General features: G+C 37.2%; 1 protein-coding gene across 1 annotated transcript in view; it reads right to left on the bottom strand.

The window, feature by feature from the left end:
- Positions 1-4,358, bottom strand: part of LOC136847410 (ectonucleotide pyrophosphatase/phosphodiesterase family member 3-like) — a 17,911-nt gene extending 13,553 nt beyond the window's left edge. Inside the window, exons 1-2 of the mRNA XM_067119060.1 lie at positions 4,238-4,358; positions 871-1,122 (exon numbers count right to left, since the gene is read on the bottom strand). Of these exons, the coding sequence (XP_066975161.1) occupies positions 871-1,122; positions 4,238-4,264 (279 nt within the window). The 5' untranslated portion in view covers positions 4,265-4,358. The remainder of the gene's footprint in view (positions 1-870; positions 1,123-4,237) is intronic.
- Between the last annotated feature and the right edge of the window lie 20,212 nt (positions 4,359-24,570).

Below are 24,570 nucleotides of genomic sequence, written 5' to 3'. Positions count from 1 at the left end.
CAAAAAAAGTTTATCTCTAAATTTCGTCAACCTTGCCCTGTTTCTGTGCCTTGTTATTATTCGGCTGTGAATATTCAGGGCCTCAAAACAGAATTTTTAAAGATTTTTTTTTTTTTTAAGAACAAACGCACTTGGGATGGACAACTTGACCTTTTATCCTAAACCAGGCCATAAGAAAGAAAAAAAATGATGGTAATGAAAGGAAGAAGGGCGGGGCCTAATTTCAACTTTTTCAACTTGAGTAACCAAATCATTCGGACTTATATTTTTTCTTAATTATTTGGCCATAAAGTAAGAATGGCTTTTATTATTCCTATAATGAATTTAGACATCAAAAAATATCCTTGAACTTGAAATTTTTTCTGTACTGTACTTCGTAAAGTAATGAATCGTAGTTTACTGAAATACTATTGGAGTTGCTTTGCATACAGTAGCAAGCAGAGCATCTTTCTCGAGTTTTAATGGTTAAGACAGACACTTTTACTCTTGAACCTACCGCCTTCTGTTAGTTCATCTGTTAATTTATAATATGCAGGAGACTTCACACATGCTGTGCTGCACAGTAATACAGAAGAGAACTGCAGAAGAGGAAATACAGAAGAAGATCTACAGAAGAGGAATTACAGAGTAGGCCTACAGAAGAGCAACTACAAAAGAGGAGCTACAGAATAGGTCTACAGAAGAGGCCTACAGAATAGGAACTACAGAAGAGGATCTACAGAAGAGGAACTACAGAATAGGCCTACAGAAGAGGAACTACAAAATAGGTCTACAGAAGAGGAACTAAGAATAGGTCTACAGAAGAAGAACTACAGAACAGGCCTACCGAAGAGCCCTACAGAAGAGGAACTACAGACGAGGCCTACATACCGTGACAGCCGTGTAATGATTGGGGAAAGTTTTGGTTGGGTAAGACGTCTTCATGTATGGCGCATAGGCCCCCGAGTCTGCCAAGGCTTGAATGGTGGGCGTGAGGCCCCTTTCCAAGTAGTCAGCCCGGAAGCCGTCCAAGGAGACGATTAACACGGGATGGAAGCCATAGCTGGAGGGACAATCGCTATTCTCTGTGGTTGTGGCTGGTACTGACCAGGTCACTTCCACAGTGATGGTGGCTAGCAGTACCTGTTTAAGAAAGATGTCACTTGATGCATATATGTGTATATATACATATGTATATATATACATACATACATATATATATATATATATATATATATATATATATATATATATATATATATATATATATATATATGTTATAATGACACTGGCACGTATTTTATGATTTGTATGTCCAACTTTACTCCCAGGTAAAATGAAACACTGGGTGCAAATCCTGACCGGTTTCGACTTATATTGAAGCCATTTTCAGAGAACTGAAAATGGCTTAGGTATGAAGTTAAAGTCGGTAGGGGATTTACATCTAGGGTTTCATTTTCTTTAATGTGGAAAGTTGGATATGTATACATACATACATACATATATATATATATATATATATATATATATATATATATATATATATATATTGCATGGGTCGGTCGGTTATTTATACTTTAATAATTGATTAATTGGAGCAGCATTGCCTTGCTTTACCTAAGACCCATGTAATTCTGCCAGTTAAGGCTAAATAAAGCTCTTCTGTAAAGGACAGAGAATGAAATGGATTAAGTCACCAGCTGAAAACTAGTATTACAAGATATAAGTATATTACACAACCCCGTGGATTAACTAAGTAAACTTACTGAAAACTAGTTTCAACAAAAGTAACATAAAAGGAAATGGATTATTTACAGGAGCTAACAGCAGCTCAAAATATTAGTCCTAATCAGGACAGACACATCAGTGCTAAATGTAATAATTGCAACAGATTTAATCAGCCTCTTCAAACGTTTTTATGAAGCAGCTGAATTCAGTGCACGCTGAACTGTGGCTTCTTGGCACTGACGATGCAGATTCTTCTCCAAGCAAGGAGGAATTTCCAAGCTCAAGGTATATACACTCGTCTGGAAAATAAGTATCCGGATAACAATTTTGCACTAAAGAAGCTCTCAGTAGTAATTAATTAATCAGAAGAGATGAATCTTATATCAAGAATAGTACTTTCAACACCATGGAGGGTAAGTTATGTGATTTCACTAGACAACAATGAATGCACTTAATATGTGACTTCATAAATGGGACATGCTTTACTAGGGAGTTCTTAGTTAGGGACTTCTTAAGATATGAAAATTTGAGCAAGGAAAATGAGAGATTCAGTTGAAGGGAAGAAAACTGGGAGTAATTGTCACAATCCGACTGACCGCTGGGTTAGATAATGCAATGATTAGTTGCATTAAGATTCCTTGGTCCGTTTGTTATAGAGACAAAGGGGGGCGGGGGGGAAAGAGAAACAAAGAGTGCTCAGAGAAAGCCCTGAACACAACCTTTTGTGATCGTAGCTGGGCTGAGAGTCTCGTGATGTGGGGTTAACTTTGGTCACTTGTCTTCACGCTCTTCCCCCAAGCCTACCTTGGGCTTGGTCACGGGTCTCGTCTGGAAAATGACAAAGGCTCACCAGTACATAGGTCAAAGAAAAGTAGGTTTTAGGACCAGTATATCTAAGGTCTGGCCTAGCCAAACCTATCCCTCTTTATGATGATTATGAGCTAAAAATTCCGCCCTTCGTTGGTTGGCGATCTTAGTTTGAAAACAACTCCTGCTTCTTCCCTCTTTACTCTTTCTCATGAGAGAAATCTACATTGTCCTCCTGGCTTTAATAGAAAGTTAATTCATTATTCTACTAAGGGGCAAGGAAGGGAGGTCGAACAGCAATATTTATAATATATATATATATATATATATATATATATATATATATATATATATATATATATATATATATATATATATATATATATATATATATATTATCCTTGGATGTTTGGATGTGTGCGGATGCAGCGCGGAAGAGAAGAAAGGTCTGATAGAATATTTTTGCAATGAGTGAGACAGAGACGAAAGGGCAGAGTATGCAGGAACTGGAGAGAAGGTGATTGCGTTGGCTGCATGTGTGTGTGTGTGTGTGTGTGTTTGAACCTTGTTGGTGTAAGGCATGTGGAGAGAATGGAGGATCACAGACTGGTGAAAAGCTTAATATCTAAGAAGACCAAGAACGAGTGCAAGAAAGATGTGAATGCCGTGGTGTGTGTAGGGAGATTCGATGTGATACTAATGAGCCTTATGTGGAGCTGAATTTGCTAAAATTCTACATTACAAAATTCCTTTTTACTTAAGACATGCTCTAAGTGTTAGATTTTTTCAGCAGGTCCGTTTCAGTGAATGCTAAATATTCCTTAATCTAAAAAGAAAAACAATCTTGCAGTCGTTTTGGGAGTTTTCGGCTCAGGGAGTTCATCCACAACTCAGTAGTGAAAGTATGAATGTGACAGACACCTCTGTGTTTACTTTTGTTTTCGAGTGTCATTCCTTGTTAGGGAAAATAGCTAAATAAAAAAAACACATCTATAAAGAGATCACATCTTCCTCTTCTTTCGACCTTATTAGTCCCACTGTATAGCAGGGTCGGCCGCTCACGTCAATTTCTCCATCTATTTCTATTCCTTCCATCTTCTTCCCCCAGTCCCACCCCACCCACATCTCTCCTCACCACATCCATCCATCTGATCACACAAACACCACCAGACTACAAAGTGATCGTGTTAATCCAGCAATGCCTTAATTCATCTCCTTTCATCAAAGTGTAAAAGATACAGAATATTGCAGTATAACAGAGATTCACGAGGAAAAGAAATATCCTTTAATTCGTAAGTGAAAAATAATTTGTCATTGATTTTACATTTAATGAGAAAAAAGTAAAAAACAATTAAAGACGATTTTCTTGTCTTGGAGAAATCAAAGGCGACAGACCATGAACTCACTTCAATATGGCAATTAAATTCTCCTTTTAGGAAATAGGAAGCAGTACTACATTGAGAAGAGGCAAATAAATCTAATGATCCTTACCATTTACGAACTCAATAATATGATTATATTCACTTCAAAATCCCGCTTTCGGCAGTTTTAAACTGTTTTAAAACAGATAAAACGAATAAAGAAAAAAATCATCAGTATTATACGGGCAAATTTTGTTAGAGCTTAAAAACATTATCATGAAAAAAATAAAAAAGGTCAAAGGTGAAGGGAGTATCTGTGGCAAAGAAATTCTCCAAAATATGTTGGCAGAAGAAAAACTCACGCATGCAAGTAATGCCGAGTGTTCCATGGTTACTGGCCCCCTTCAGTCTGTCACACTGAGAGCAGGCTCCCTTGTTAAATGCTTCAACCAGTCTGTGTTCTTTATCTATTTTCCTTTGTAGAGTGATAAAAATGGTTGTCTTCTCAAGAAAGATAAGAATGTCGAAATGACGTCAGTAAAAGGGACTGATTAAAAATTCTTTTTACTTTTTTAGATGAAGGAATATTTCTCGTTTACTGCACCGGATTTGTTGAATTATCTTACACTCAGGACTCGTATTCGCGAACTTATAGCAAGATATAAGGATAGGACTATAAATGTGCACAAAAGTTCTCGCAAATATGTATAGGTTGATTTATAAGCATACATACACGTTATTGGTGTTTGGTAAAAAAAAAAAAAAAAAAGTGCTTTAATAGAGATTTTCAATAAATTCGCCAAATTCAAATACGTTGGAAGGAAACAAGCCACTGCTCTGACAAGAGGCCATAAATGATAAAGTTATTATTTCCTGAATGGATTACTGATAATAGGTCAATTTCCCCATCATCCCAATTCTCATTAAAATTGGATTTATTCGCCGTTAAGGAGAAAGGTCCGCGAAAACCTCTATACCTCTTATTTTCTTCAATCATTTGGAGTTTCTGCTATCCTCGGTGGTCTCACGACAAGTACAGTTCATGTCTGTGATAAATGACAAAGTCTGCCATTCGACCGATATTTATTTCGGTTGTTATATTTCAAGCAAAAAATACTCTCGCATGTGAACTGCTAACGGCAAGAACGACGTTCGTCTGTAATCAGTTTGTCAAAGACGACCTTGGGTATACTGTTTTTTTTAGGAGGGTTAATGATTTGGCCAAGTATACAAGCGTTTCCGTGATGTGGGCTACTGTAGTTTTTATTCATCAAGAACGTCGCAGTACCTTCAGTACTGAAATTTACGCTGTCCAACTTGCTCGCTCAATACTAATGCTAAATTTCTTGATCCAGGCACACACTGGTATATGTAAAACTAAACGCTTCTAGAAACCGCAGTGCTTATATCTTAAACGGGCAATAAATCTCTTGTGCTTTATAAAAGCAAGCGAAAAAATTTCTTGCTAGGCATTCGTAAGTTGAGGGTACAGATAAAATGTTGCTGTCTAAACACCTCTTTCGTAGCCAGGCTATTGAACTTCTCGATATTTATTGGAACGGTAATTTTTCCTCTTGAAAGAAATTCAGTGTATTCATTCCTCTACTTTTTAAACGTTCCAAATATGTCGCTAAAGGATTACTTATTAAAGCTGCCGGGGCTATAATTCTTCAAATGGACGTTTGATTTATGTATCAGAAGCCAAGGGTGCTGCTCCAAAGTATAGATTTTCTGTTCGTTACACTACTAAAGAAACTGGATAAACTTGTCAGTGTCGTTTACACATTGATATGTTAATTCTGTTGACTCGTTTTTAGCTGCAGGGCGGTGCTGTTTTTAGTTGTTCCGATTTATACTGACTTAATGTCGCCTGTATCATTTCTCTGGCATGGCCTGTTTAGCTAGGTAAGGTGAACGGCATAAATTTCAGTATCACATATACATAACTTTCTAGACTAATGAAAGCTGTAAAATCATACTTAGCGTGAAAGAATCCTATTATTAAGGAGAATTGGGTGATGGAGAAACTGACGCTTAATCAATTACCCGATTCGGAAAGAATAACAGTAGTATTACAGTGACGAATATATGTGAATGTGACTTTGGCGAATTTGCTTTAAGTAGGTTAAACAGCTGACCCACGATTTTATTTTTTAAATACTCCATTTCTCCTACGCTTTTCGCCAAAGGCTAATAAGGTGCATGCATGCTTATGAATATCGGTGTGGAGATCCACGTATCCATGTGCACATTCGAACAAATTTGCATATACGTATACAGCTCATTGCTACTCCTATCCTTGTATCTTGCTTCTTCATTCACACTTTATTTCTCCTCTCTCCTCCGTCTCTCTTTACAGTTTAACTTCCACGTGCAAGAAGGGCGGGTGTAAGTTATTCGGTGACCAATAATTAAACCAGAACAGGTCACACAACGCTGAGTATCACCGATTTCTTCCTATTTGACTCCGGTGGAGAACGGGTCCAATCGACCGGCACGACCCTGGACAAAAGCTTTCTCTGGTATTCCGAAATTTAATGCGTTAGTTAAAGCTTTTCTCGTTTCTGGTTTTCTGTAAAAGAAAACTATTGTACCGGCTTTGTCTGTCCGTCTGCACTTTCTGCTGTCCCCGCTTTTTTCTGCCCGCACTTTTTTCTGTCCGCACTTTTTTTGTCCGCACTTTTTTGGTCCGCACTTTTTTTTTGTCTGCATTTTTTTTCAGTCCGCACTTTTTTATGTTCGCACTTTTTTTGTCCGCACTTTTTTGTCCGCACTTTTTTAAGTTCGCACTTTTTTCTGTTCGCACTTTTTTGTCCGCACTTTTTTCTGTTCGCACTTTTTTTGTCTGCACTTTTTTCTGTCCGCACTTTTTTGTCCCCACTTTTTTCTGTCCGCCCTCATATCTAAAAAAAAAAAAAAACTATTGAGGCTAGAGAGCTGCAGATTGGTATGCTGATCATCCACCCTCCAATCATCAAAAGTACAAAATTGCAGCCCTCTAGCCTCAGTAATATTTATTTTTTTTAAGGTTAAAGTTAGCCATAATCATGCGTCATGCAACGATATAGGACAGGCTACCACCGTTCCGTGGTTAAAGTTTCATGGGCCGCGTCTCATACAGCATTATACTGAGACCAGTGAAAGATAATCTATTTTCGGTGGCCTTGATTATACGCTGTACAGAAAACTCGATTGCGCCGAAGAAACTTCGGCGCATTTTTTACTTTTCTTTATGCTTAATCATAGGCTAGAATGGAATGGAACTATACCTTTGTAGACCGTCGTGCAGGGAACGACGATTTGGTAATAGTTCCTCTATCGGAAAACGACCATGTCCTAATTATTTGCTTGCAGGCTGATTTCTGCCGAAATCTTCGGAACTCGAAGGCATCTGGGTCATTTCTGAAACTTGGTAGTTCGTCGGCCCTAGGACGATGCCACAACTCTCCTGAAATTGAGATAGTAATTATTCCCAGAGTGTTTCCATAGCTACGCTGGCGAACTGTTCTAAGATTTTTGGCAAAATGTTAGCTGTTTTGTCATTAATAGCAATTCAAAATCATCACGAAATAAAGTCATCAGAAGAATAATAGCAACAGCGACACTAACAGCAGCCACGGTGCGAACGTGACTTCACAGAAACCCCATTAACATCGGTTCGACGAAGGTCTAAAGAATGGGTTCGATCTTCAAAGCAGAAGCAACACGGGTTCGATGAACGAAGCTTATCATTCATTTACCAGGTTAAGAATTTCAGACGACTGGAGTAAAGTGGACTTCGCACGGCGTAGGTGACCTCAGTCCAGTGGCGGAAAGATTAGCGGGAGCAAGTTATTCTCCGTACTCTTTTCAGTCGGTCCGCTTAGGTAAGAGATTTACAAAGTCATACATTGTGGCTCATTATTAGCCGGGTGGAGTATGTTGGGAAGGTTTGGAATTCCCTGCGATATACGTGTTTTCTTCGTGAAGGAGTTCAATTATGCAAGATTTATAGTATTTAACTCGGGAAAACATCATTGAACTGACCAGGCTGGGAAATATTATAAGGGCAAATGGTATAAAGAGAAATACATATATACAATATGTATGTATACACACACTCACACACACACACACACACATATATATATATATATATATATATATATATATATATATATATATATATATATATATAATTTGTGAATTTGGGTGTTGTGTTTTGTGCGTCATTAAAAGAAAGAAAATTTTTTTTTAAGAATTATCCAGTGCCAGAAATCATTTCCACCGTTCAGTACCATTAGGGTTGAAGGCCTCAGTGCTTGAAGAAATATATGGAAAACAGAGTAACAAGGGCTTTAATATTTTTCAGTATTCGTCTTATATCACTGCTTTATTACTTAAACTTCATTCATTAAGGGGTTCTTATTCAGCTTCGTTTAGGTACTACCATCACTTAATAGATAACTGAAGGCATTCATCAAATGCTGCAGTGAAGAAGCTGTATATATATACTGTTACGTGCGCGTCTTGGCTGATCAGTTATTACTTAATTTACGTAATTTTTCACGGCCCTGCATGCCAAGAACACACGTAACCTGTCACTTGAAGCCCTGAATTAACCTCAAAGACAGACGTTAATTAACCAAAAAATCTCTACTCGTTAATATGGTATTAAATACAAAAAACGCAACGGTCTTCCAAACAATGAACGCGAGGCACAACGAATGCCAGAGTCATAACTATGACTTGCTTGCCTAAATCCCGAGTCTTACTGGAATAATTCGGCTAACGCTAAACAATATAATAATTTGGGCTTAATCTTAGACTTCGTACAAGCGATTACCTTAAATGGTGGCTGGAGAATGAAACAAAGAAAGATTTGGAAATACAGAAAAGAGGATAAAAGAATAGACGAAGTTTTGAACAAAAACACAGACTTTACCTTAGGACGAAGCGTTGCTGCGCATACAACGGACGATCGGAAGTTCTGGATATTAATTCTTCACTTCACTAATAGAAATGATAGACAAAGGGTGGAGAGGCCAAAAGGATGTCTCATCTCCGCGATAGCTCAGTTCTCTCTCCCTGTTGTCTGACCGGCCTGGGTCAAAAACAGGGCCTGCAGTCATGTCCTGAGGCGTCTACGCTTTGTTAAAAACATTCGCCAAGAGGGACAGGTAGAAAGAAAAAAAGGACTTTAGGACCACCTATTCTAAGGTTGGATATGGAAATTTTCCTATAGGGTGAAATGCCTAAATGCTACCAAGTTCCTTCCTACATGTGAACGTTACAGTTTGAACTGCCTACGTGACTCGGCCCGCTACAACGGACGTTGAAGTTTGAACTGAAGACGCTCCTAATGTGGGACAAAAGCTTTTCCCTGTCTTGGTCAGGCTGATATTACTACAGACAAATGTTACGAGGGCGAACAGCAGTAATATTTATAAAAAAAAAAAAAAAAATATATATATATATATATATATATATATATATATATATATATATATATATGTACATTACAACTATACACACATACCACAAATATATATATATATATATATATATATATATATATATATATATATATATATATATATAATATATAAATATATATATACATATATATATATATATATATATATATATATATATATATATATATATATATATATATTATATATATGCATCTAGATAGATAGATAGATAGCCATAGCTGGAAAAATGATTGGAGCCATTACCCTCGTATAACTGACGTCGTCAGACGCAATGAAATAGTGACAGATATATCTTATTTATACAGAACATGGACTTTGTATAAACACGTTGTATCCAGTTTTATTATTTCATTGAGTCTGACGATGTCTTTTGCACGAGGGTAATAGTCCCCATCAATTTTCCATCCGTGGCTATATAAATACATACAAACATACATGCGCGCACACACGCGTATATACATACATGAATATATATAAATATTTATATATAAAATATATATACATATATATGTATATGTATACATATATATATATATATATATATATATATATATATATATATATATATATATATATATATATATATAATATAGGATGTACTGGCCACTTTTACCAGATAGTTTGTAAATGTAATAGCCGCAATGCCCTCTCGACTTGTCAAATTTTCCCAGATATTTCTTTGGGTAAAGTAATTAACATGGATTACTGTGTCGGCTTTGACCAGTCAATGAACTTGATACAGTTGAACCAATGGATAGCCAGATCACTGTTTGTGTACCCTGCCGTGACTGAGTTTCCTTTTTCTTTCTTGTTCTTTTACAAATGCCTTGCTCCGTGATCAACACTTATCCCTTCCTATCAGTGAGGAGTCTACCGGATGGAGGGGAAGCAGAAATTCCAGCAGAAATTCGTTCTGCTGGTAGTGGTGATGATGACGTCAGGAGCCTTCCTACTCTCTCCTGTTGCCGGAATAGTTCAGCCAAGCGTCTTATACTTGGATAACCCCTTGCTGGGCCCAACCTTAATGGCTCCCAACCTGACGTTTCCTCAGGAGAATGCTACGCACATCAGATTCGGATTTAATCAGTGTAAGTGTCTTTCAACGCGTATCGCTTCATTTTGTTGTTGAGATGTTCATTTCCCGGAGGGTTCTTTTAATGCATCATTTTCCTTTAGAGAGGTTTTCCGATAGGAAGAGATATTTAGAAAAAGGGTGTTAGACAGTATTTAAGCAAGTGAAGAACTAAGCTTCGAATTCCAGTGAGTGTTCACGAATGTGCAGTGATGTGATTCAAACAAAATCTGCTTTAATTATGCTCCAGGTAAATGCCGAACTACCTGCTTCGCCATAGGCCCAAATTGCCAAGCCTGGTCTTTCATCGAAGGGGAAGGGAACGCCACCGAATGCCGATTCATCAACAGTGGGCCGGAAACGACGAACCTGACCAAAATGGCGAATGCAACTTACTTCTTCAAAGAATGTGAGTGCTCTTCTCCTTCCGCAGTTTTCATGATCACAAATTCAAGGGCAAATTTTGCTTTTCATGTGGATTGCTTTGTTATTTCTCTCTCTTCTTTCCTGATTATTCCATTTCCAGTCCACTTTGTAGAAGAGGAAATAGGATTAATAGTGTTAAGAAGGAGACTCGAGTCATCCACTGACAAAGTTCAAATAAGTGTCAGTTCATGCAATAATTTTGATGCTTTGTTACCCGAATAGCCATTGGTTTTCCTATGTTATATCTTTCTCATTTTCTTTATTTACCTGAAGAGGGTGCTATTAAACAAATTATGTTAAAAAAAAAAAAAAACAAGAATTAAACGCCACATACCTCGAGCTTTATTCAGCACCTTCGCAGGTTGTATCTTAATGTTAAAATGTTGTCCTCTGGTTAATACTTTTTTGTAATACTGTAATAAGTAGGTTGAATATTCCTGTGGAACAGATTAACATCATTTCTCTTTTCAGTACTTGACACTTGTTCCTAACTTTCATAAACTTAATTTTTGTCGTCCTTGTAAGAATAGGTCAGGGTTATAAAAGTAACATTAATTTTTTCCTGAAATATTGTGGAACATGTGGATATTCTAAAAGGTTTATCTTTCCAATTTAGCTGATGAGTAAATTAGCGCAAAATGGCAAAAATCCCTTTGGTAGAAGAAGATAAAAAAAGATGAAGTAAATACTGATAGTTTCTACTAAGTGGAAGGGCAGCCTGTAAGTTCGTATATCAGGAAAGACTTTCCCTCCCATCTCTGGATAAGTGAACCTTAACAATAAGACAGCCAGTGGCCCTTCACCCCATCCCTACGAACATAGGCCTACCACGATACGAACAAATGTTTTTTCAAAGGTAAACCTGTCGCGATGATCACATTCAGAGAAAGGAATCATTTTTGCTTCACCTACCACTTTTTACTCCCTGAGATGTTGGCTGTAGTATTACATTAAGGCAGTGGTTCTCAATCTTTTTTTAGTGATGGCACCCTAACTAATGTAATCATTACCGTGGCACCCCTTCTTCGCCATCCCACCATATCGCATGAGTTAACTTCTTTTTAATGCATAAAGTTGTTATCCACACTCAAACCAAAATCAGCACACCGTACATGCAGAAGTACACAGTAGAAAAAAAGAGTATATCAGAAGAATTAGATAAACATAATTAGAGTAAACACATTGATAACAATTATATGAAGACTTCTGCAAACTTTTTTTTTTTTACAAATCTGCATTGAGATGATCTAGTCAAGACAAAATTCATGACAATCTTGCGGCACCCCTAGGCACTGTCTGTGGCACCCCAGGGTGCCACGGCACCCAGTTTGAGAATCACTGCATTAAGGGCATTCTTTGACGTAAATCCTCGTTTACAGCAAGCGTAAGAGGAAAATACACTTGGGCACAGGACAACCTCCTCTACGTGGAACTGGAGAACCAGTATACCTTCGCAGCAGGTAAAGCACAGTGTGCAAAAATTCCTGGCCACAGGATGATCATCTCCCATTCTAACGATACCTACACGTTCTTCGTTCAGTACATGCCACAATACGTCACGTGTGAGTAGACTGACTTGTATTTCAGGCTGTTCTGGCTTATGCCAAAAGGTATGCTAAGGCGTTAAAGGGCATTAGAGGCCTGGTATGGGCTACTGGACTATTCCTTACCAGCAGAGACGAACCTTTAGCACGACAATCGTGTTCTTTTAATGATTCTCTTATCAAGGGGATAGAGATGCAAATATCAGACTTTCCTTCTAGACTCTAGATTAATAAATGACCCGAATGCACACTGAATACCGTTCCTGACAGATGAAGACGTTGCTTTGATGTCAAGACAAATACTCTTCTTGAATATGGAGCTCTCGTTCCTTCTTTAAGGTCTTTTTAAGATAAAGACGAGCCTTTCAGGTTAAGGAAACCTTCTTGTCCGGAAGCTCTTTAACGGTAAATGAGAGGCACTTTCTTAACATGTCCGCGTCTGAATATTATTCTGTATTCAACCTTTAGCTTATTTTGATAAATTGAACCTAAAGTTTTCATCAAAAGAAGCGAGTGATTGGTCTCCTTGCTCTGTGACTTCTTATGAACCTATTTCGCTATTCTAATGAGAAACATAAAACTGCTCAGACCTAACGCGAGACCGTTTCCTAAGGGGAAATAAAAAGTCAGGAAAGAACTGTGAAATTTTGTGCTTGCTCATAAGGCTCCGTATTAAATAACATTCTTTTTACTGGGTTTGTTAGTACTACTGAGTGTTATTCATTAAAGCTGCCCGTTTGTCAAAATAAAAACTGTGTTTCATTACAAAAGGTTCGACGCACCTCAGGAGGTAAACAGAAAGTCTGAATTTTGAAATGAAAAAATCTTTAAATCATAATTTTATGTCACAATTTTAAAGCGGGCTGAACTCTCATGAGGGCTTAACTTTCTTTTATTCACCTTCATACATTACGTATGTCCTTAAATGGATATTCTTCTTTTCCAGTTGCTAATATTTGGGCAAACCTCGTCAAGACTAGTGACTACGAAGCCCAGTGGGGAGATGGAACCAATCAAACACATCAGCCATACCACGTGCACATGGATGGTCTCTCAGCGGAGCCGTATTTTGCAGCGTGGGCCCACCAGTATATCCACGATGTAGCAGATGGCTCTCGGTCGGTTCTTTGCCAAGCAAACCCTCTTGGAGTAGATTGGTAAAGACGACGAGGAAACAACTCGGGATGAAGACAAGCAGAGATATTCTAATCAAGATAAATGGAGTTCTACTTCAGAAAACATGAAACCAGCAGCAGTCGGTTGTGAGGTTACCATGACCTCGTCTTCGAATTTCAAACCACCTGTGTTTTTCTTTGGATTTAAAGCTAACATTAGCTGTTGTTTGTACAAGATGCCCGTTTTACCTTATGCACACACACAAGGGCAATACTGGTTCACGTTTGAGTGTGATTTTCATTAGATAGGGAGAGAAAAGTTGGCTTCTGTTCAGAGGTAGTACGAAAAATATTTTGTCTCTTTCGAGTTAACATTAGTGCTCTTTGGCTGACCCTGAGAGCTGTTTTTAACTCTTAACTGCTTTCTTTTTTGTATTCATTGTCTATTCAAGAATGCCAGCTATCTCATCAAAGTACATGAATATCAAACTCAATTATTTATCATGCGAGTGCTGAAGTCATGTGAACGTTATATTAGGTGTCTAGTATTCACAGAACTTCATGAATTTCAGCGCCAATATATTCTTAACTGTAACAAAATTGCCCCATTATTGCAAATTCAGTTTCATTCACACACTATATGATTTTATCTCTCATTCTGGCAGTAAGACGCATTCGACACGATATTCTTATTCCACAGATTTTGCACAGATTTTACCGCACTAACGTGATGGTTTTGAGACTATCTTAAATGAAGCGAAATAGCCACTATTTCGTTGCTCTCACAATGGATGAAGAGTCGTCCATACTTGGCATACCTCGACTCGGTCATCAGAAAGAATGTAATTAAAGAGACTAGATTACAGAGAGTAATCAGGGGGTCTAATAACCTAGTGATCCAAAGAGCCAATGCAGGAAAAGGACACCACCACTTGACGTAAAACACTCGAGGAGATTACTGTGGAAGATCCGCCTCGACTGAGAAGCCACGGTATAATTGCAGCGAGTAATAATGATAATTAGAATATTGAAATTATTATTAATTATTTAGATGATTCTTTAGCGTGAAATCTCAAGCGGAAAAAGGAAAATAGTGCCGTAAAGAAAACGACTCAGTGAATACTATAACAAGTTTTGTACTGTAAAGATGGAAGGAATTTGTTGTAAAGAGCTGAAAGGCAAGTATATATGTCTGGAAACCATTCGATGACGAGTTCTAACTACAGGGCGACAATGGTAAACTGTTGATGTCATTATCTGATGACGAATTTTATGACTTTTCAAATGTCAGGTTATGTCAGACAGATTTGGCTTTCTATTGTTTTTCGAAATTTTTTTATGAGAGTAATTCATGCAGATCAATTTGCTCTAGCTTGTGCAATAAATTTTTTTTCATTTAGGAACGGTAATTTTTATTCCCCTTCTTTTCGAAAATAAACAAACGCATAGCAGGCAATTTCTGTTAAACTGGGAAGCAATAATCACAAGTCGTAAACAACGTGAATGTCTTACCAAGTGCCATAACAGCACTATCAGGTAATTATTTATAACAATAATAAACATCAATAACAATGAAAGGCGAAACGCGCGCATGCGCAGCTTATATTTTGCTTTTAATCATGGCGCGCTCAGCTTTGAAGCTTTTTCCCAGTTACGAATAACATGATAATAAAAAAAAAAATATGCATTTTTGAACTGCATTACAGACTTGATTGGACTAACAAGAGATAAGTTAGTTAGTCTTCGCATTCTCCGGAATACCAGAAGTAGATGAGACTTACAGGATTCTCCAGGAGCAAGGTCTTGTAATGGCATAAGGCTAGCTCATTTAAAAAATATATATGTATATATATATATATAGGTATATATGTATATATATACATATATATGTCTATATACTGTATATGTATATATACATTTATGTATATATATATATATATATATATATATATATATATATATATATATATATATATAAAAAAACTAAGAAGAAACAAAAATAAGCAAAGCATACTTGTCAACGAGAGGGCTCGTCAGACCGGTAATAATCATCCTTTTTTTAAATTTTTTGTGGAGTGATTTATCTTCACGCGAGTCAAAGGACTCACGAGTTCGTCTCCTTGAAGGCTGAATTTATGACAACACTGCTGCTGTCCTTAAATCACCGAGTAAATGAGGAAGTGATATCGCATTTTTTTTTTTAGTACTACCTTCCAACGCACTTTTCAGTCTCAGAGGAGAAATGTGTGTGTGTGTGTGTGTGTGTGTGTGTGTGTGTGTGTGTTTGTTTGTTTGTTGTTTGCGGATGTCTGTAATTTAGTTTTCTTTGCTTTCTTATGATTTCTAAAATTTACCGTATCGCTAACCACTTTATGCCTCTTAAGTAATATTAATTTTTTTTCGTATTTCCAATGTTATTAAAGTCGTCGTTTCCTCTTTAGGCCTATGTATATATACACATATACACACACATACATATACATACGCATAAAGAGAGAATGACAACTTAAATAACATTGGAAATACAAAAAATAAAAATCAATATTACGTAAGTGGCATAAAGTGGTTAGCGGTACAGTAAATTTTTAGAAATCACAAGAAAGCAAAGAAAACTAAATACAGACACCAACAGACAACAAGCGAACTAACTAACAGACAAATGTCTCCTCTGAGTTTGAAAAGTGGGTTAGAAGGTACTAGAAAAAAAATGCCATATCAATTCCTCATGTACTCGGTGATTTAACGACGGTAATGTTGTCGTGAACTCGATATTCAAGGGGGACGAACTCGTTATCCTTTGACTAGTATGAGGATAAATCACTTCACAAAAAATACAAAAAAAAGGGTTACCCGTCTGACGACACCTCTCGCTGACAGGTATTCTTTGTTTATTTTTTGCCTCTTCATAGTTTTTGCTTCTTTTCACAAGGTTTATTTTCGGTCCTCTTCATCGACTGATACTTCGAAGTAAACGGTAGTTGTAGAGTTAATAACATGTTAACAAGTCTCAGGACCTTGAACACGCTAAAGTATTATTATTATTAAAGCACACAGAGTCCATGGACTTGAAATCCCATCTTCCAAAGAATATGGTACTCAACAGGAAGAATTTACGGGCTGCTCTAGGAGCAAGAGCCCGTGCTGGCACAAGGCCAGCTAAATCTAAAACAACAACAATAGGAAGTAAGAGGAGGTAAAGGGAAATACAGAAAGAAATCTTGCTTAAAATGATCCTTATGATATCCGAGAATAAAGTCAATAACGACTAAGCAATTACTGATGTCCTGAGTTCGTTTACTTTTGATAAGAGGAATATTATATATATATATATATATATATATATATATATATATATATATATATATATATATACATATACTTTTAGGGCATAGTTTTTCTCTAAGACAATTTTCATTGAAAGCAATTGCTTTTGAGGCCTCAATGAGTTTTTTTGCCGGAATCTTCATATCGTCGGAGTTTTTTCTGATTCTCAGGCGTCAATCTTCGGCGAGGAACACACAAACTTCTTTGTTCCATTTATTGTTTTCTGTCACGACAGCTGTTTCTCCACTCTGTGGCATTTTCAAGTGACTTCTAATTTACAATTTGAATTTACGATCATTTTTTCTCCACATGCGGATAGAAAAGTAGACCTGAGCTGTGATTGGTCCAGGGATTAAAGGGATGAACCAGTTTTGGGTCGAAAGGTTTAGGCTTAACATAGAAAATATGAAAAGGATATTCTACTGTAGCTACAAAACATTGCTTAATAGTTAAGTATAAAAGGATTTTTCTTCTTGTTTACAAAGTATGGTTACACTGTATATATTATATTTATAAAAATAAAAATATAAAATAAAAATAAAATCATTTTGCAGATATCAACCACTAAATGCCGGCTGTGGTTCGTGTCGGGCGGGGCCTCAGGGACATGCCAGGTGTTACTTGTGCTTCCCTGGTTGCTCTTGCATTTTCTGAAGGCCGCGTCGTGTCTAGCGTTCGGGGGCGCGGTATCTGGTCTGCGTTCGCTCGCGCAGTCCTCTTTCTGCTGGAAGGGAGGATGCGATCCCACTCTTGCTGAACGTTAAGAGTCGGTTTTTGGATGGCGATGCTCACCGCTTCCGCTATTAAAAGGCTACCAGAATTCGACAGTTGCTAACGAACAATGGATACGCAGATCGTATCATCGAAGCTGCAATCAAAAAGAAAATTGACGAATTCTACCAACCGACTACGACGACGGCAGAAGAGAACCTTACCATTTATCATCGCCTGCATTATGGGACCGCGCACGGGGAGGAATGCCGTAGCCTACGGGGAATCATTGATAGAGGCGTGACATCTAAGACCCCTTATAAGAAAATTAACCTTAGGATATACAGCAACCCTAACCTAGTAGCAGCCCTGATAATAAAAAACAGCACCGCCCCCGTGGGACCGAAGATGATGTGTACGAATGTAGTGTATAAATTCATATGCCCGTAGGAGATGTGTAAATCTCACAACAATACCTACACCGGTCACACTACCACGACCATTCGGAGGCGAACGCTGGCCCACAGAAACCAAGGGGCCGTACACCAGCACTTCATATATATATATGATAGGAAGCCATCCCTACAAGAACTCATCGAAGGCGCTTAGGTCGTCCATAAAGAAAACAACTATGGTATAGCCACTGGTATGTCCCTGAGGCCCCGCCCGACACGAACTACAGCCGGCATTTAGTGGTTGATATCTGCAAAATGACTTTATTTTTATTTTATATTTTTATTTTTATAAATATAATATATACAGTATAACCATACTTTGTAAATAAAAAAGAAAAATCCTTTTATACTTAACTATTAAGCAATGTTTTGTAGCTACAGTAGAATATCCTTTTCATATTTTCTATGTTAAGCCTAAACCTTTCGACCCAAAAAGTGGTTCATCCCTTTAATCCCTGGACCAATCACAGCTCAGGTCTACTTTTCTATCCGCATGTGGAGAAAAAATGATCGTAAATTCAAATTGTAAACTAGAAGTCACTTGAAAATGCCACAGAGTGGAGAAACAGCTGTCGTGACAGAAAACAATAAATGGAACAAAGAAGTTTGTGTGTTCCTCGCCGAAGATTGACGCCTGAGAATCAGAAAAAACTCCGACGATATGAAGATTCCGGCAAAAAACTCATAGATGCCACAAAAGCAATTGCTTTCAGTGAATATATATATATATATATATATATATATATATATATATATATATATATATATATATATATATATATATATCAGAGTGTTAATTCTCTTAGCAATATATATATATATATATATATATATATATATATATATATATATATATATATATTGTTAAGAGAATTAACACTCCAAAATAACTTGCCTTCCAAGAATAAAGTTAAAGTTCATAATAAACAAACTTAATAACCTTCTGTTAAGTTCGTTTGCTGTGACACGCCGACGGTCGGTCGTGAAAATTGCCCTTTGATCTCATTCTCATTTCCCTTGTTGCTTTTAATCCTCTCTTGAGCTGCGTGACTGCGATAAGCCTCTTATTCTGGATACTGACCTGAACTTGGAGAATATGCCTGGCCACCTGAATGACCCCAGGCACTGATTAAGATGTCCACACCTTCCGCATGACTTGAGGTATAGATTAACTGGCCAGCCTTCGCCAAAAGAGAAAGTCAGACGCTAACCGGCCAGCAGTCACCCAAAGAGAAAGTTGGACGTACCCAGAATGCATCTGGATGCCTGCGAGGCTCAAAAAAGCTGGCAATCCTAGGAGCTGATAAATAGCTTCCCATCGCAGGACAGACAGAGACCAGAATGCCACTTCTGCGACTGCCCGCTCCTTCAGAGCCAATATTCAGTTGTGGCTAAATGACTCAGTCCTAGTATCTTAAACCCAGTGCCATTCCCCACGTCCTTCCATTGGTACGACTACAGGAGCCACCTCTTCAGAATTAAGGTACAGTATAAGGAATTGAGGTTGTCCAGTCACTTAGCTTTTCCTTCTCCTAAATGTTTCCGTTTCTAAGTGCAACTATTTCATAGACCTGACCTGTCATGTTAAATTCATGTCACAAGGTTATTCAGCAGTGTTTTATGAATAGAGGATTTCTGTCTCCCTGAGCACTAGCCTCTTAACTCGCTATTACTGTTAATTTATGAAGTGATCGTATGCATTTTCCTATTGCAGAAAGGGGTGCTTGCCGCTGTGGATCCCTCTGCCACGACTGCATGCTTGTTGTTTTTTAATCTTGGAGGTGATACAGTCAGTCAGGTTAGTGACATCCTTGTGGTAAGTTTTCTTTCCCCAGCCTTCAAGCGTAAGAATATATATATGTGTGTGTGTCGGAGTCTATAAATCAAGAAGAAACTGTAAAGGCTTTCTTACTGGTCATTCATTGCAGGTAGAAGTAAAGCAGACCAAAGAACATTTTATACTGATCCAAATTGTCATTCTCACTTCCTTCAATTTCTGTCAATTCCTTCAAATCTCTTCCACCTCATTCCTATTTTGCTCTCTATGTCTCATCCATTCTTATTTTTATCGGTGCAGTGGAGGCATTTCGTGCGTAAACTAATGCTTTTCCAGATCCAAACACGTACTGATACGTAGCACTAGAACTTGGGCTATCTATGCGATTTGTTTGCATGGTCGAGATTCTTCAAGAAAATCGCACAACTTACACTTTGACGGGCAATGCGAAGCTTTTGCTAAATACAAGCAAGTTAAAAAGCGCTGTTGTTACTACTAGGCATTCAGGAGTCACGGATACAAATTGCACTAAAAATATTGCTATCTGGTATCATGTTTCTTAGACAGGCTATTGAATTTCTCGATAATTATTGGTTTCCACTGCGAGGCGCAAATTCGTGTCGTAAAGGCATTTTCGTGCGAAGTTTCAACGTTCAAAAAAGTCATCAAACGATTTCCTTTTTAAGTTGTCTAAAACACAATTTTAATTAAACGCTCTTTAATTTTTCATTAGCTCAGGCTGGAGAGCTGTGATTCTAAAATTTTTTCTTGGCGAAAAATTATGCATTATGATATATTTGTCGCGAAATATATTTAAAAGATATCCTGGCAACGATACTTTGATTTATTCATTAGAAGCTATACGAGTTAGTCAGCAGTATAGATACTGTAGTTAACTGTCTTTAAAGAAATTGGAAAACTTGCCAGTAATACTGATACAAATGTGTTAGTTCTGTAGTTTCCTTTCTAGCTCTAGGGCAGTGGTTCTTAACCTTTTTATTATCACGCCCCCTCTAAGAGTTGGTCCTTCCCTCCATCCCTCCCCCTTCCATCTATGAGTAAAATTCCCTCTCAGATTTAAAGGCAAATGGAAAAAAAAGGAGAAAGAGAAGGGGTGTTTTTATTCTTTTGGGAATGAATTGGTGAGATACTCAACACTGCTTCTTAGCGACTCTTGTTAAGAGAATAACGAATATAATTAGGAATTTTTAATTTTTCCCTATGGATCGCGCCACCCGCTGGAAATTGCTGACTCCCCCTAGGGGGAGCGCCCCCCCAGGTTAAAGTTAGCCACAATCGTGCTTCTAGCAACGATATAGGATAGGCCACTACCGGGCCGTGGTCGAAGTTTCATGGGCAGCGGTTCATACAGCATTATACCGAGACCACCGAAAAACATATCTGTTCTCGGTGGCCTTGATTATACGCTGTAGCGGCTGTACAGAAAACTCGATTGCGCCGAAGAAACGTCAGCGAATTTTTTTACTTGTTTTCATCTTGACTAGCTTTTGAAATACTGAGCGGTTAAGCTGAACGGCTTATATTTCAGTCTTGTATTGAAAATACCTTCATGATGAATGACAGCTGCAGTAGTACCTAGCACGAAAACTCTTATTTGACCAAATCACTGATTCTTCTGACAAAAACAGGATGTTCAGGATTGTCTTTGACTATCTGATAATCGATGAATACCGTCTTGACACGGGAAGTTCACATACGAGACTCTGTTTTTTTTTTTGTTTTATTATTATTATTATTATTATTATTATTATTATTATTATTATTATTATTATTTTCTATTTTCCTTATAAATCGCTTTTCAGGCTCAGCGATGTTGGTCAGCAACTGGCCAATATTCACATTGGAAAAACATACGACGTAGATTCCACGGATTCCTGATTGAATATTTCCATAAAAGACTTCCCGCATTCCACACACACTATCCTTTTCCCAATATGAATATTGGCCAGTTGCTGACCAACATCGCTGAGCCTGAAAAGCGAATTATAAGGAAAATAGAAAAGATACTGTATAAGATAAATTCGCATAATACAACCATCCTTTTCAATATTATTATTATTATTATTATTATTATTATTATTATTATTATTATTATTATTATTATAATTATTATTATACGTAATTATTATTATTATTATAATTTGGCAGCAGACCCTCTTAAACAGGTTCTATTGAATATTATTAGCAAAGTTCAGCTGCATTTATTTTGTAGAAGACTTTTCTATTTTCAGGATTTTTCTCTTCAGTGAGTGCGTGCTAACAGCTCGCCTATATTTGTCATTTTGACTTTTCCCCCATGAAATGACAAATATAGGCGAGCTGTTAGCACGCACCTCCACTGAAGAGAAGTCCGCAATAAGGAAAATAGAAAAAGTCTTCTACAAAATAAATGCAGCTGAAGCAGCAATAATATTCAATAGAACCTATTATTATTATTATTATTATTATTATTATTATTATTATTATTATTATTATTATTATTATTATTCAGAAGATGAACCCTATTCCTATGGAACAAGCCCACAGGGACCACTGACTTGAAATTCAAGCTTCCAAAGAATATGGTGTTCATTAGAAAGAAGTAACAGAAGGCAATGGGAAACACAGAAAGATGAGATCACATATTAAAAAAAAGTAAATTAACAAGTTAATAAATAGATAGATAAAAATGTAAGTAAATTTTTAGAATACGAGGAGAATTGTATGAGGGGAGTAATGAACTGCATCTCCGCTAGAACTTTTCGAGTTCCAATCACGCGACATCCTCAGGGAGAGTTTTCCAGTCAAGCGGTGTGAGGCATAAATGCAACAACCGAAATAAATATCTATCGAATTGCAAGAATTCGTCATTCATCACAGGCATGAATTATCTTTATTATGTTACCACCGAGAATGGCAAAAATTACAAATGAATAAAAAAAAAATACTAGGTATAGAAGTTTGCGTCGACCTCTCTCCTTAAAACGAAGGACAAATCCTATTTCTAAAGAAAATTTTGGTGATGGGGAAATTAACCTGTTATCAATTATCTGAATCAGGAAAAATGAAAATAACATTACAGTGACCTTCTGTTAGGTCAGCTGCTTGTTTCCTTCCAATAAATCTGAATTTGATTTCGGTGAATTTGCCAAAGCAGAGTGACCCGGTAAACCACCATATTTTTTAAAATACTTCTTTTCACTTGGGACGTTTTACCAATAACAAATTAGGTTCATCTGTGCTCATGAAGTTAGATATACATATTCACATATTCGTATGCATCATCGAATAAATTTGCACATATTCAGGTTAATTCTACGCCTATCCTTGTATCATGATAAATGTTCACGTTGATGTCTTTGTAAGTTTGCTTAACGGATTCGGAGAAAGAAGAAACTTGTAACCATACTTCTCAAATCGTTCTCTTAAGCTCTGACGTCATTTCGACGACTTTGCCATTCTTAAAATGATAAAAATTCCACCACCCGACAAAGACAAATAGGTAAGAAACAGACTGACAGAGGCGTTTAACAGGCACTACGTCTGCATTCAATGTGGCAGTAACCAAGGAGCTGTCGGTGTTATTCTTTGGCGTAGACATTTCCGTCACTTCTGTCTTTCTTGTTATTAAGCTTCAACAAAATTTTGCTCGTATAATGTAGATGAATTCTGATTTATTTGCTTTAGTTATATAGAGAGGCTTTAAACAAGTCGAATCTATTTGATATATCGTTGGATTTTAGAGAAGAAACCATAATCTTACTACTGAGTTCACAAATCGTAATTATTGTTCAGGTTCATTTACCTCTTCTAAGATTAGTGCCGCTTCATATTGTCTAAAATTAGAATGTGAAAAGAACACTGAAGTGAATTAGTGGTCTGTCGCCTTTGATTCCATAATAATACCAGATTTTCTCTGCGGCAAGAGAATATTTACATATATATATGGAGTGTACTTATGGTTGTGTCTTCTAAGTATGGTGAAGAGTCTAGCTGAAAATACAATAAAAACAACTTTCATATCACTCCTCTCTTTACGGCTTCACTTCCACACGCAAAGAATGCTGATGAGAATGACCTGTAAACATCAATTAGACCAAACTAGTTTCTACGAAAAGGTCACGCGATATTCAATATCACTAACTCTTCTCATTCGCCTGTAGTGGAGAACGGGACTAATCGACGAGCATAAACATTGGCAAAATACTTCTTTGGTATTTCAGAAACTTATGCGTTAAAGCTTTTCTCGTTTTCATGCTAAATCTTAGACTGGAAAAGAATGGAAATACACCCCTGAAGCACCGTCGTGCAGGGGAAGACAATCTGGTAAAGGTTCTTGGATCGAAAAACACTGATTCCCACCGAACTCTTCTTCAGAAAGCCAAGGTATGTGAACCGTTTCTGAAACTTAGCAGATCGTTGGCTCTTGGACGATGCCCCACCTTTCGCGAAATTAAGGTAATAATCTTTTTCAGAGTGCCTCTATAACTGCACTGAGAAACTTTTTGCAGACTGGAATATATTTACTATTTTGCCATTAATCGTTACTTAAGTTGCCATTAACCGTTATTTAAGTTCAGCACAATATACTGCCATCACAATGAAAAGCAGCAGTGACAATGACACCAGTCCCAGCGATAAATGCAACGCATACATTATTGCAAAGGACCATGAAAAACGACACGACACCTCACCTTATTTCATGCTCTTCATTTGGAAGCTATGGAGACTTCTACACCAAACAAAACACAGGTTTGAGGAGCGACGTTGGGCGTTTATTCACTACGTAGCAAA

The sequence above is a fragment of the Macrobrachium rosenbergii genome, chromosome 2 (genome assembly GCF_040412425.1).
Source record: "Macrobrachium rosenbergii isolate ZJJX-2024 chromosome 2, ASM4041242v1, whole genome shotgun sequence".
Lineage (NCBI taxonomy): Eukaryota > Metazoa > Arthropoda > Malacostraca > Decapoda > Palaemonidae > Macrobrachium > Macrobrachium rosenbergii.
This window is presented reverse-complemented; position numbering and strand designations above follow the sequence as displayed.